The 13,657-nt window shown below is 32.3% G+C and overlaps 2 protein-coding genes across 3 annotated transcripts in view; one reads left to right on the forward strand and one right to left on the reverse strand.

Annotated features, from left to right (window-relative positions):
* LOC144973153 (uncharacterized) overlaps nucleotides 1-1,248 on the reverse strand; it is an 18,409-nt gene extending 17,161 nt beyond the window's left edge. For both annotated transcript variants that reach the window (XM_078915269.1, XM_078915268.1), the window contains exon 1: nucleotides 1,108-1,248. The gene's annotated coding sequence lies outside the window, so the exon portion shown is untranslated. The remainder of the gene's footprint in view (nucleotides 1-1,107) is intronic.
* Nucleotides 1,224-13,057, forward strand: LOC144973152 (uncharacterized). Its single transcript, XM_078915267.1, has 6 exons — nucleotides 1,224-1,393; nucleotides 3,431-3,478; nucleotides 5,525-5,600; nucleotides 6,261-6,286; nucleotides 6,663-6,689; nucleotides 7,456-13,057. The coding sequence occupies exons 1-6, from the start codon at nucleotides 1,310-1,312 to the stop codon at nucleotides 7,651-7,653; spliced, it is 459 nt and encodes a 152-aa protein (XP_078771393.1). The 5' UTR covers nucleotides 1,224-1,309; the 3' UTR covers nucleotides 7,654-13,057.
* Nucleotides 13,058-13,657: the final 600 nt, after the last annotated feature.

Consider the following 13,657-nt stretch of genomic DNA (forward strand, 5'->3'; position numbering starts at 1 on the left):
CAAATACATACAAATACAGCTATTTCCCTCTAACAATATGCGAATGGAACAAACTACCACATGACATAATTGACATCACAGACCCCACATCATTTCAACATGTTTTCCACATACAAAGAATGCCAGGAGTATTTAATGACTGGAGTGACAGGATTAGTGTGGTGTGGTAGATAAAATTGATGTGTATATATAAGATTTGCAGTGATAGGCACAGTGTGCCTTTCGCATATTATGGACTTGAAATTGAATGTGAGGAGAGAGAGCCTGGAAAAACCAAGTGTGACCAGAAAGTGAACATGAAAGAGAGCCACTGGAAGACAGAGAGCGAAACTGACAGACTGTTAGGGAATGGAAAGTAAAGAAACAGCAATACCATCAGAGAAACAGAAAAAGAGAGGAGTGGAGAGCCATGACCACCAACACTACCAAACATGGCACAAGAAGATGATGTAGGAATACTTATTATCATATACTGAGTATCTCTACTCCTCTCCACCAGCCAGTCATGTTTTAGTTACCGCATATTATTAGCAGGGTGTGGTACTAAACCTTCTAATTCTAAGGCAACAAATAAAACGCGGGTGGGGAAAGGGTAAAAGAAGAGGGATGATCACCACTCGTTGACTTTGTTAATCATTAAAACTGCATATGATCCGTTGGACAATAAAAGAGAAATGGCATTGATCATGCGTCTTGTAGCACTGCTGAAAGCATGCATTTGTTATGGTCTTATTCTTTTTTAACACTTTCCTTTAAATGAGTTAGCCCGAAGTCGAACTGTACTTATTTAATGTCTGATAACCCACAATGTTATGGGCTCATTGTTGTAATGGAAATACTCTGAAACCAAGCCATTACAACAATGGTAAATCAAGCACATAATTGCGATCGGCTATCAGTATTATGATGTGCACATCGAGTTTGCCTAAGGCTCAGGTCTTTAAGGTGAGACTGAGACAGGAGTAAGAGTAAGAGTTAGGATCTAGGAGCACATTTCACTGTTCATACAACAACAGCATCAAAATTTACTTTAATTTTAATTTGGAGTGCAGAGATAATGAAGACAAAATATTATAAGTAAATTGTTAAATTCCATGAAACATTTACCAAAAGGCAATGATTCTTTGCTTCCTTTTAAAACTTTAAAACTTTTTCTATGATGAATACACAACTTCAATTCCTGATCTTTTGTTTACAGCAGTCAACGAACTCATAATCACGTGAAACTGTACTCTTTTTAGTTTTTTTGCAAGAAAGATTTACTTTCTTAACTTTCTTATTGAAATCACATGACTAAGTAAAACCAAACATGGCGGATCACAACAGGGCTTCAGCAAGCTCCCCATCATATTATGATCCTAATGCTATTTTCTTTGAATTGTCGCCAAAGTTGGTAAGATATGAATTGGTATTCCAAAATCCAAAAATGCCCCTTGGCTAGTCTAGTGTTACATACTAATTTTTATTGGTCAACACTATACCGGCAAAACACCGCGTCGAAAGTATGAAACTCCGGTCTATTGTATTATTATTCTATTAATTATTATAATATATATAAAAAAATAAACATTGACAGACTGCTGAGTCTTCACTTTTGATTTTTTTCTTTCTCTTTTTTTTAGTTAGATCTCGCTGTGACAGTAGCTAATAACCTCACTAACCCATTATTAAGAGCATAGTTTATTTAAGGCAACTATTACTTACTAGAGATCTAGACCTATCTATCTAGATATATTATTATTATTAGACTATCTATTATTATTATTATTATTATTATTATTATTATTATTATTATTATTATTATTATTATTATTATTATTATTATTATTATTATTATTAATTAAAATAAATAAAATAAAATTCCTTTATTCATCCCATATCCATAGGGGAAATTTGTCCCTAGGGCCTAGGGTCTATTCCAAAGGAAGGACTGGAATAACACAGGTGTCAGCCGCAGTACAGCAAATAGTGCTTTTGTTTGCAGAAGTTTAGTCTGCAAATAGTTCATACCGTATTCGTATTTGCAGTAGTGCTGCAAATGGTTCGTTATGTTATTTATGGTAGAACTGTTGTTAGTGGCTTGTGTTTCATTTATTTACACTACCATTGATCGGGTGAATTTTTAGCACAACACCATCAAGTATATAGAGTTGAAACAGTGTTTTTGGAACATTTCTTTAGATTTAAAGCATTGGCATCATGCTGGAAACTGGTGCAAATCACTTTTCAAAATGGAGGGGGTGGGGGGGGGGGGGAGTTCATGTTCAGCGACTCAAAATACATACAAATATCATATTTGATTAGTGATCATTGGTGATGGTGTAGTCCAAAAAAATTATCTGCTTAGAAAAATAGATCTCAAGTTTCCATTTTAAAGGTTTATTTAGGTCTTTTCAATTACAATGACATCTATCTCAACAAATAATTATAGTAATGATAATATAATAATAATGATGATGATGATGTGACCTCGTCCTTCTTTCCATAGCCATAAAAAGATATCATGTAAGAAAATTGTAAATTACTTGCTGGGACGAACATGTTTCTCCAACACTTAAATTTTATCTATGCATTTCACTGTTGTGAAGCGCAAAATTCTCCCTATTTGCCATGCTTAATATTACTTTGGGTAGATAGGTTTCTTATAATAAAATTATGTTGATTATTAACAGTGAGAGTAAGATACTTAGTAAAATAAAGATTGTTGTGGTTGCCACTGTTGTAGTTCTCCTAATTTTTATTATTGCAATAAATCATTGCTCAAAATGGATGTTTTCTTTTGCTACTTTACATCTGACAATTTTTATAAAGTATCAATAGAGAATATTAGAAGATTTAAAGTAGTCTATCTTATTTTTATCTCTCTCTCTCTCGAAATTTAAAAGGATACCATGCTTTCTATAAAGTAGTTGAAAATGTGCCTCTACAAGTACATTGATGGGAAGGATTTGTGGTATAACATTCACCTTTGGACCAGTAGGTCCTTGTTGTTTCTGGGTGTGTAAATTTGAGTCCTAAGAAATTTTCTTTACTCAACATTCTTTCACTGCATTCAGGTGTTACATGAGTACCTGGCTGATAACATCAGTGTCTCTTCAAGTATCATGTCTCGTCCTATATGAATGTTTAGTGTTGCTGGTGGCTTGGGATCCATTGTGATGCATTTTTCGCAAACTTAGTTGATATTGTGCTATATGTAAGCTCAATGTTATGAGGTATATTTTGAAGGTATGTGAGTGAAAACATTATTTGTCATTGATTTTGGCAAACAGATATGTATATGAAATATTCATTATCAAAGGTTACCTTAAGGGTGCTTTAAGACCCAAATTTCCAGCACAAGCACAATTAAGTATTTATACTCAAAAAATCTCAACAGTCAAAGCTGTAAATATTTATATTGTTGTTTTTACTTCATTCTTTTAAACAGGTGTTGCTGGTTCGTATTGTGAACATCATAGTATTGTTAATGGTTGCGGTATGTATATCATATTAAATTGTTTTTATTTTATTTTGTAGGTGTTTGCATTAGAAATACCATCCAGAGCTAACAGTAGCTAAGTGACATTACAAATGCTATTCATATACAGTAAAATTACTTTAAACCGAAAGAAGCTAAACCGGAAAATACCTTAAACTGCAAAGAATTTAATAAATTGTACTAGTTTCTTCATTATCTTTGTACCAATTCTTATGATGGACCGAAATACTTTTAAGCAAGACTTTCTTTATCCAGAAACAACTTGAGAGCACCTTCCCTTTCTTTCTCTCTATTTTTCTTCAAAAATTCGGGAAGGTGGCTACACAGTATAATGCCCGGCGATATTAAACAAAGAGCATAATTTTTAGATTAGGGTGAGGGGTGGGGTGGGGTTGAGGGGTAGGCAAACACTTCAATCAATGCACTTGGGCTTGGCCAACACCACAATTGTACAGGCTGGGAAAGGAAGATAACGGGTGACTGGCAGGCGAAAAGGGAGGAAAGAGGGGGAGATGGGGGTGTAGAATCACGTAGGCGAGATGTTCTCGCTCGTGTGTTGATGCTTTGGAACTGACTGGGGGTGTAGACAACTTACCATTTCACTTCACCTCTGAGTTGCTGCGCATCATTCATTATCAATTATCTCACAAAAACTTTCGATCTTATTTTAGCTTTACAGTTTACTAAAAGATGTTTAAAAGAAAGCACTGTGCTTACACATTGGAGTTTAAAATCAAAATACTATGTGAAGTCGATGAAAAAAAGTTGAGCAAGACGGAGATATGTAAAAAACACAGCATCCCGAACTGAACTCTTTCAACAATTTTGATTGGAATAACAAAACCCCCAAAAATATTTTTAAAACACACCAAAAAATTTATTTAACAACTTTATTTAAGGGGACACAAAACATGATACGATTAAATGAGCAATTAAATAGTACCACCCTTGAAAATCATCGCAAAACGGGAACTTGCTTTAAACCAAAATGTCTTTAAACCGAAATGGTAGAATGTGCAAGGTCCCCAAAATTTCGGTTTAAAGTAATTCTCCTGTATTTAAAACATTGATTTCTACATTTCAATTTAGTACTTGTTCAAGGGATAAACAATGAATATTTCTTGCTTGTCTTTTATTTATGTAGAAAATTACAAAAAAAGTCCTTCAGAGCCCTTGGGCCCATGGAGCCGGAGTTTATCCTGGTTTCTATAGCGTCTAAATGGACAATAGCAATTGCTTGCTATCCTTTGGATAGGATGTTAGTCTATTGCAAAGTACTTTCCACCAAATCTAACAGACTCAGCTATCCATTCACTGCTGGGTTGACAGAAAAAATTATCGACTGCACCTGTGATCAATTTTTGTCCCTTTGCATGTGAAGTGAGTGCTCTACCAACAGAGCTATCGGGACCCCTCCCCCCCAAAAAAAAAAAAAAAAAAAAAAGATTACAAAGTTATTTGCAATTTATTTGCTTTTGAAAAATAAAAGTTCTTGAGATATATCATAAAAAGAGGCAAACATATTTCCTGTCAGATAATTGGCCACTTTTAAATCATGGATTCAATAACTGTTGGCAATAAGACAATCACAGTCATATGCCACACATTTTCCGATTCATCTTCATAGAATGTGCAAGAATTTCAATTTTAGTTATTAAAATACGAAGTTTTTTTTCAAGTTCATTTATTCATATGTTTGGTGTATGGAAAGTGCTCAACAAGTGCCATTTATTGTTGTTGTTATTATTATTATTATTATTATTATTATATTATTATTATTATTATTATTATTATTATTATTATTATTATTATTATTATTATTATTATTATTATTATTATTATTATTATTATTATTATTATTATTATTATTATTATTATTATTATTATTATTATTATTATTATTATTATTATTATTATTATTATTATTATTCTTGTTATTATTATTATTATTATTATTATTATTATTATTATTATTATTATTATTATTATTATTATTATTATTATTATTATTATTATTTAGAATTAACAACTTCAATTCAACAGATCACAACCATTCTGTGCTTTGTCCAAGCTCACAAAGAAAATGGTTCATACTATCTTCTCATCTGTAACCTTGTCTGTAAGTATTTAGCAAACTTTGATTTCCCTTTTTGTCAGGATTTCTTTGATTGTTAAATTTGATGGGCAGGCATTTTGAAATATTCTTTTTGTTATAAACTTATATAATATAGGGCATCTTCAGGGTGTCAGTTCAATCCCCTTTAAAATGCTACATTTGATCCTTCAGTTGGCCTTATGGAACCAAGTTCAATCTCAAACTGCACAAATTGCAAAACTAGAAATGCTTTTTTATTACTTATATAATATTCGGCACTGCTTGTTGATAGGCACTTCTCACAATCAAGTTATATTGTATCTATGAATCACTTTACTCATGAGAAAACGGGCACTTAATGGGTAAATTAAATCCAGGATTAAATTATTTTGACTATGAAATATCTGATTATCTTCCTTTCTCTGGTTCAATGATTTAAAAGTGCTCTAAAACGCATAAAACAAATAAACAAACAAAATTAAAAGTAGCTTGTATGGAAACAACTTAATATAATAATCAGGACGACAAATTATTATTTCACAACTTTAATGTTAATGTAAATATTGTTCACATGATGACACAATAGTTGATGTAATGATGTTTGCTATTTTATTTTTATTTGTGACTTGTTTTTTGGTCAATAGTTTCACTTATGTTAATTTGGCAACTATTTTCCATCCACAGTAAGTGGAATAGTCTGCCTTGTTGTGGTGAGTTATCATTTTGTCTAGACATGTTTTCATACTATATGTCAATTCATATTTGAATTTTGATGGTCAACAAAGTTATTTTCAATTTAAAAAAATATTTTTTAAATAAGTATATATTGTGATTTGATGTAGAATTCATAAGACTTGATTATCACTCATTTTCTTAAAGCTTGTAGTAACTTGTTAAAATGAATTGCCACACATGTATGGATGTATGTGTATGTGTGTTGCGTGTTTGTAAATGCATTTGTGCATTTGTGTGTTGATTATTCAATGCTAATTCATTTTTTTATCACATGGCCGTCAAGATATTTTATACAATCTTCTCGATTAAATTATTTGTTTGTTTATTGATTTTGTTTTGTCTTTCTTACAGAATTGGTGGTATAAAACAGGAGACATTGTAAGTTTGAATTATGAATCTTTGTTGTGTGCTTATGTTTTGTTTTTGATCCGCAATTATGCCCATATGTGTGATAAAATTGAGGTGAGGTAGTGATGGTGGTGGTGGTGGTGATGCTGATAATAATACAGTCAAAGCAGGTAATTCAAATAGTCAGTTCCTTTGAAGATTTTCTTCTTCTTCTTCTTCTTCTTCTTCTTCTTCTTCTTCTTCTTCTTCTTCTTCTTCTTCTTCTTCTTCTTCTTCTTCTTCTTCTTCTTCTTCTTCTTCTTCTTCTTCTTCTTCTTCTTCTTCTTCTTCTTCTTCTTCTTCTTCTTCTTCTTCTTCTTCTTCTTCTTCTTCTTCTTCTTCTTCTTCTTCTTCTTCTTCTTCTTCTTCTTCTTCTTCTTCTTCTTCTTCTTCCTCTTCTTCCTCTTCTTCTTTTTCTTCTCCTCTTCCTCCTCCTCCTCCTTATGTTCAAATACATAGTTTTAAAATATATTTTCAAAACCGACATGCTTATTATTTTTGATGTAGAACTATTGTATTTTTGGATTCTGGTACACAGGGAAAAATATTCGACTTGTGTCTCCAAGTGACGCTTAACTCAATTCCGCTTTCTTTTTTTTTTTTTATTAGCTATTCATCAATTATTTGAGTCTTGATCCATGGAAATCATATTTAATCTCAGTCTTTTAAACAATTTTTATCATGTGCTGATTTTTAAGCATATAATTATTTTGAACATATTTTATTTTATTTATTTATCATTGGTTTCTAAACCCAGGGAAGTGAGAAGTACTGGTATATAATATTGGTCGGTTGCGTCATCCTGTTACAGTGTATTATGACAGATGTCTTCATCTTTAAAACGGATGAATCACATTCACACCCTGCCTCAACTATTTCTCCTAGACATAATTCTACTGTTCCAATCCCATGGACCAGCATGAAAACTCCTGCCACTACACCTTCAGGTATTTAACTGTCAGGTAATCAAACTACAGCAACAAATGAGCTTTGCAATTGATTGATGACCATATGATTCTGTATGAAATTAAAAACTAATATAAAATCGGATAATAAAAGTCTTCTTAGTGCTTTAATGTCAATTTGCTCTGATCTGAGCATTTATCCCCTTTTTTGTTGGTGAAATTATTGATGTATTAAAAATTTTCAAGCCTTGAAATCAACCAAAACGGCTATGTTATGATAAAAATTTTTTCTCAACTTCATTACAAGATTTTATAAAATCATCTGATTTGGAGATGTGATATGTTGTTTTTAAATCTCATCACCTGGGTCACCATAATATCAGACCCAGGTGGTGGGTCACATTTTAGATTAACACAATGTGATCCAGTATGTCTTCTGCTTTCATTCCTTGTCAGTGACTTGGCAATATATTTTTTTTTCTTTTTTTTGGATTATTTTTGTTAGTTTTGCATCATGATAATTTCAGCAAAATATTTTCGCTTTGAATGAGAGATGAAGGTATATCATTATTTTTTTCTTTCTTTTCAAAATTGAATCGTAAGGTAAAAATGAATTGGATTGAGACAATGATGAAGAGAAGTGGCGTAAGGAAGAAAATTGATAAATACACCTTAGACTAGTCAGTTTTAAAGATATTTTCCCGGTTTTAGTTATAAAAATGTGTTAGTTTTGTATATGAGTAAGTAGTTTTTTACATGAGTAAGTAAAGCAATTAGTAATTAACAAATAAAACCCCAGATCCACTCCTCACCAAGCCATTTCTGAGAATTGCATATCGGTATTTTATGTTAAATTGTTTTCACGAAGAGATTGTTCCATAATGGTGCTTAGGTTTTGAAATGAACATTTATATCAGGTTTATCATTAAAAAAAGTTCTCAATTGTATTTTCTATTTTGGAGTCTTTTTCATTAACCTTTTAATAGAATTTTTTCTCTCTCTACCAACAAGAGTGGTCAGTGATCTTCAATATTTTTGGATCTAGTAAATTGGTCATTAGTACATAATCATCAGTAATCATCTGAACACTGCTATCAGAACAAAGCATAGACATAGACATTTTAAAACATGATTATCATTTTAAAAGTTGTAATGAGAAGAAAACATCTTGGAAAATGAACATTCACGATTAAGAGTTATATTGTCATGTTTTTATTTTATAACAAAATAATTTTGGCTATTTGATCGGAAATTGATTTGTAATAATATTTCGTGTTGAAAGAAAAACAGTTTAAGCACATTTATTGTTGCTGATCGACTGCATTTGTTAACTTTCCAATTTGTTTACTTTCCATATTATTTTCATACAAAATATCAACTGCTTAAAAAGTAGCCTTATCTAATTGGGCTTTTGTTAATTAATATTGAATATGAATGCTTTATACTTGAACACCAAAGGTTTTAGAAAGTAATTGGATCATTTGGTCACTTAGACAAATTGTTTCATCCAAATGTTTGAAATTTTCAAGCGAATTATGTCATCTCAATTTTTGTGTATGCTGCTGCCTTAAAAATTATTTACAGGTCTTTTTTAATGTACATCGCTTGAATACCAGTTTGATACCAGTTTATGAAACGGTGTATGTCTTTCAATGTGAACAAACTGAATTATAAACCATCACACGTGCATGTCCCTTCCACACTGTTGATATTTTTCTGTTTTGACTGATCACATATCAGTTTCATTAATTTAATCAAACTTCAAAGTTGAAGATGTTGTAAACGAAATTAAAACAAAAAAAAAGTAATAAAGATGATAACGTTGTGTGATACAGTCTTGGTACAATTTGGGAAGTTTGATTATTTGATGATGATTTTTTTTTTCTTAGAATTTGTATCTGGTTAATCTGATATTGTATCATTGCCTTTCAACATTTTATCTCGCACAAGTGCTCGCTGCCCAATTTTTCATTTCATAATTTGACTTAATTTTTCTAAATTATAACTATTATTTTAATATTTTTTTTCATTTTAAAAAATTATTATTTAAACCCATGATTCATTTCTAATTAAAACAACAATGACTTGATTCTCTAAAAATGATAATGATTTGTTTACCTATCAATATTTTGCTTTTATTAGTGTTTCTCATATTAGTCTTACATGCCTTATTATATTTAATATCAATTGTAATGAATGTTAAATGTTGATGCTTACACTTAAACCATTGTTAGTCTTTATCAGATTCTCTTTAGTTATACATGACTTAATGAGGGGGAAAAAGAGATGTGAATTTATATATTACATTGCCATGTGAGTTGGTGTCTTTTTTCTGGTTTAACCTCTATTCTGCAAGCTATTGGCTGTGTTTACTCTTGTCTCATTGTTTTCCTATTTCTCTGTCACACACACAACGGAAAAGTTTTCCCCTCTTTTTTTAAAAGAAATAAAAAGGTAGACACCAAGGTTACAGAAAAATCTTTATTGGTCAAAGTGTTGTGATTTATCAAAGTGTTAATTTTAATGTTAATAAATAGAATGCACCCAGGTAAATCATGTAAATTGCTCAATTATTTGCTTTAGAAAAGAAGAAAAAACTAATGCCCCATCCAGAAAAACAAAAACAAAATCAATGTCAAATTGCTTTATAAGGATGTCTCAAGCCAAGAGTAACTCAACATGTTGGACGAGATGGGTGGCTTCTATAGCTCTATTACATTTTTTGTTGTTGACAGAGACTACGCATTAACCAGCAAGGTACTCATTTTACACCTGAATGTGATGAGAAAGTGTGAGTAAAGAGCCTTTTCTAATGACTTTATTTTGGGCGCCCATACTGGGACTGAAACCGCTGACCTTCAGGTCTGCAAGACCGCATAGCCGCACATTCAACAAGAAAATAAAAATCATAGGATAAGTCAAAGTCTATTGTGGTATCGATGGTTTGACGACCTCTTTTTTGTTTTGACTATTTTTTTGTGATAGTTCAGCAACAGTGACCATCATGATTTAGCTAAAGCTTGAATGATATAGTTATGTATGGATTTGGCTTGAATACTCTCTCTCTCTCTCTGTGTGTGTGTCTCTCTCTATCTATCTCTGTCTATTTATGTGTGTGCTTTTGCATGCGTCTTATGTGTATGAGGACTGTCTTAGAATTAAGGTGAGTAAGGCTGTAGCACGGAAATGTGTCGAGCAAATTTATTGAAACTTACACAGCAGATGAACATACCATTTGTCTACTTCTCTATATGTAATTGCCATGCTGATCGATGCATTTTCTCCACAGCAACAGAAGGGCAAACATACCGTCCCTAAAATAAATGACATCAAAACTTTTGAGCCAATTCTCAACATTTGATTTCCGTTCATTGTCATCCTCGAACTGTTTTCCTGCCAATCCGCGCTTCAGAGGTCAAAACAAATGAAAGTCGGACAGTGCCAGATTAGGGCTATGAGGAGGATGTCGTAAAACTTCTCATCCATGAGTTTTTAGCCAGTTTTTTGTGATGTTTGCGGTATGTGGTGTTGTGTTATGTGTTGGAATACAACAGCCTTGCTTAGCTGCCATGATCTCTTTGCCTCAACTTGTCCAATGTTTGGAAATATCTCGCTACATTTGTCTGATCACATTGTTAAAAGTCCACCAAAAGAACACCCTAGGCATCAAAGAACACAGTGGCCATAATTTATTTTGCTGAATGTTGCACCTTGAATTTCTTCACCAGCGGTGAAGATGGATGTTTCCAGATCATTGAGTCCCTCTTTGATTCTGGTGTACTGTGATGAACCCATGTCTCATCACCAGTGATCATATGGTCAATAAAGCATTCATGTCTGCTGTCGCCGCTAGGCCCCATAGGCAGTTGACTTTCATCATTGAAATGTCGAATGAGATTTTGAGACACTTGTTTACGCTGATCCTTATGGCCATCTGTCAGCTGTTTTGGGACCCATCAGGCTGACACTTTTCTAAAATCTAAATGTTCGATCATTCTGTGACCAGCGGATTTGGAAATTCCGACTCGAAAGGATTGTTCTTGAACTTTAAGCCATCTGACCTCCAAAATGTTGAATGTTCTCTTTTGAGTGGGAAGACTTCCTTATACTGCATGTCAGATCGACCTTGTTGAAATTCTTTACACCAGAAAGTTACCAGCTTCAATCTCATAACATTGTACCCATAAATGATTACCTTTTTCGACTTAGGATGTTTTCCTTTTGTGTTCAGAAATCGTATTACAGCACGAATTTCTTCCTTTGACCACTCAGTAATGGTTGATATCTTTGTTTTGATATAGGGAAAAAAGTCCGTCCATCAATTGTGCTCAAACTTTCAGCACTAGTGCTCAATGAATAGATCTTTACTTTCCAGTTCACAGATTTTAAATACAAGAAGTGGTTCATGAGTTATGGCATTACTTAATTCTGGGACAGCCCTCGTATATGTGTTTAATGGATGATTTTAAGCCCATATAATTTGAGCTTATGTCTGTGTGTAGATTATACATGTTAATATGATGATATCAATAAAGGTAAACGAATTAGTTTGTGCATGATTTTGTTTCCTTGCAGAACATATTTTATAATATTTGGTATTATGTCTGAGTGAATCAGATGCTAAAAGGAAATTTAAAACTAAAATGCCCAGAAATGTGAAAACTTTAAGAAATCATATTCTTTGCGCTCAATCTCATTCTTTCTTTTACTGTTTTTTTTTACTTTACCGAAAACTCATTTTTTAGCGTTTAAATCATCCTGTAATAGCGTTATGAGTTGATATGTTTCATTTTTGTTACTTTCAGTTATAAGTATTTGTTTCATTTAGTAATTCGTATTTTATCAAACATTAAATAGCATCTCTTATGGTGGAATTCTATGACTGTTTGGGAAAGAGTGATCTCATAATACACCCAGGGATAGCTTTTTAAAAAATCTACTTATGTTCTCTGTCTGAACCAGTCCCTCTTGCCTTTACTTATCTGGTTTTCGTGAGTGCAGACAACCTTTAATTGAAGTGGGAGTTTGATATTGTGCTAGCCTGTGTTGGTCATTCGTTAAAGACTGAAAGTTAGGCAGTCTGATGCGAAGGTACATTTTGTTGTTGTTTGTTTGCTCAAGTTCGACTTCAAAGTTTATTTTTTTCTTTTTTTTTCTCTCTTATATTTGTTAAAATGTTTCGATTTGTTTAATTATTATAATATAATAATGCTTTTTTTTTAACGCGCAAAAGCCATGTGCTAACATTTCAGCTAGTAAGCTTAATAATGATATTTAAATTTTGTTTATTCAGTAAAATATATTTGATATTGATAATAAGGCTGCTGTTTCATTTTGTAACTTGTATTTCATGTGTAAATTGCTACAATTTAAAACAATTTGTTTGTATGAATTATATTAACAGTGTACATTTTTTGAAAAGCAATTATTTATTTTATTAAAATTCTACATTGATCTTTTGTCTTGGGTACGTTAATTGTAAATATTCTCTTTAATTATTATTTTCATCTTTGTTTTGATTTTGTTCTCCTTTTTTGTGTTATTAGTGAGGTTTTGTGGTTCAGTAGTATGACACTTGTCTTGTGACATGTTGGTCCATAGTCTATGTGCGGCTATGTGGTCTTGTAGTATGACACTCGCTTTCGGATCGGAAGGTCCTGGATTCAAGCCTTGCTCATCGCATAGTTGAGTCCTTGGAAAAGACTCTTCACTAACATTCTCTCACCGTACTCAGGTGTAAAATGAGTACCCTGGCCGTTTACAGCATTGTCTCTGTCCGAAAAAATTGTAATATCGCCTAACAGGCATCATGTCCTTTGCCAAGAAACAGTATAATGTCTGTATGAATACTATTCTGAAAAGTGACATTAAAAATAAAATAATGAGAAATATGAACTACGAGTCTTTTGCAATGCAACAAATATTGTTTATTTCATCGTAACTAAAGAAATTCATCCACATTTCATGTTTTCGACTATAAATTGAATTGTCAGCCAATTGTTCATCCCGACATAATACCACTTTGAGTGGGTTGGTCACATGCTATTATGCAAT

Source organism: Berghia stephanieae, chromosome 5, assembly GCF_034508935.2.
Source record: "Berghia stephanieae isolate SIO BIC M18660-M18661 chromosome 5, UCSD_Bste_1.3, whole genome shotgun sequence".
In the NCBI taxonomy this organism is placed as follows: Eukaryota; Metazoa; Mollusca; class Gastropoda; order Nudibranchia; family Aeolidiidae; genus Berghia; species Berghia stephanieae.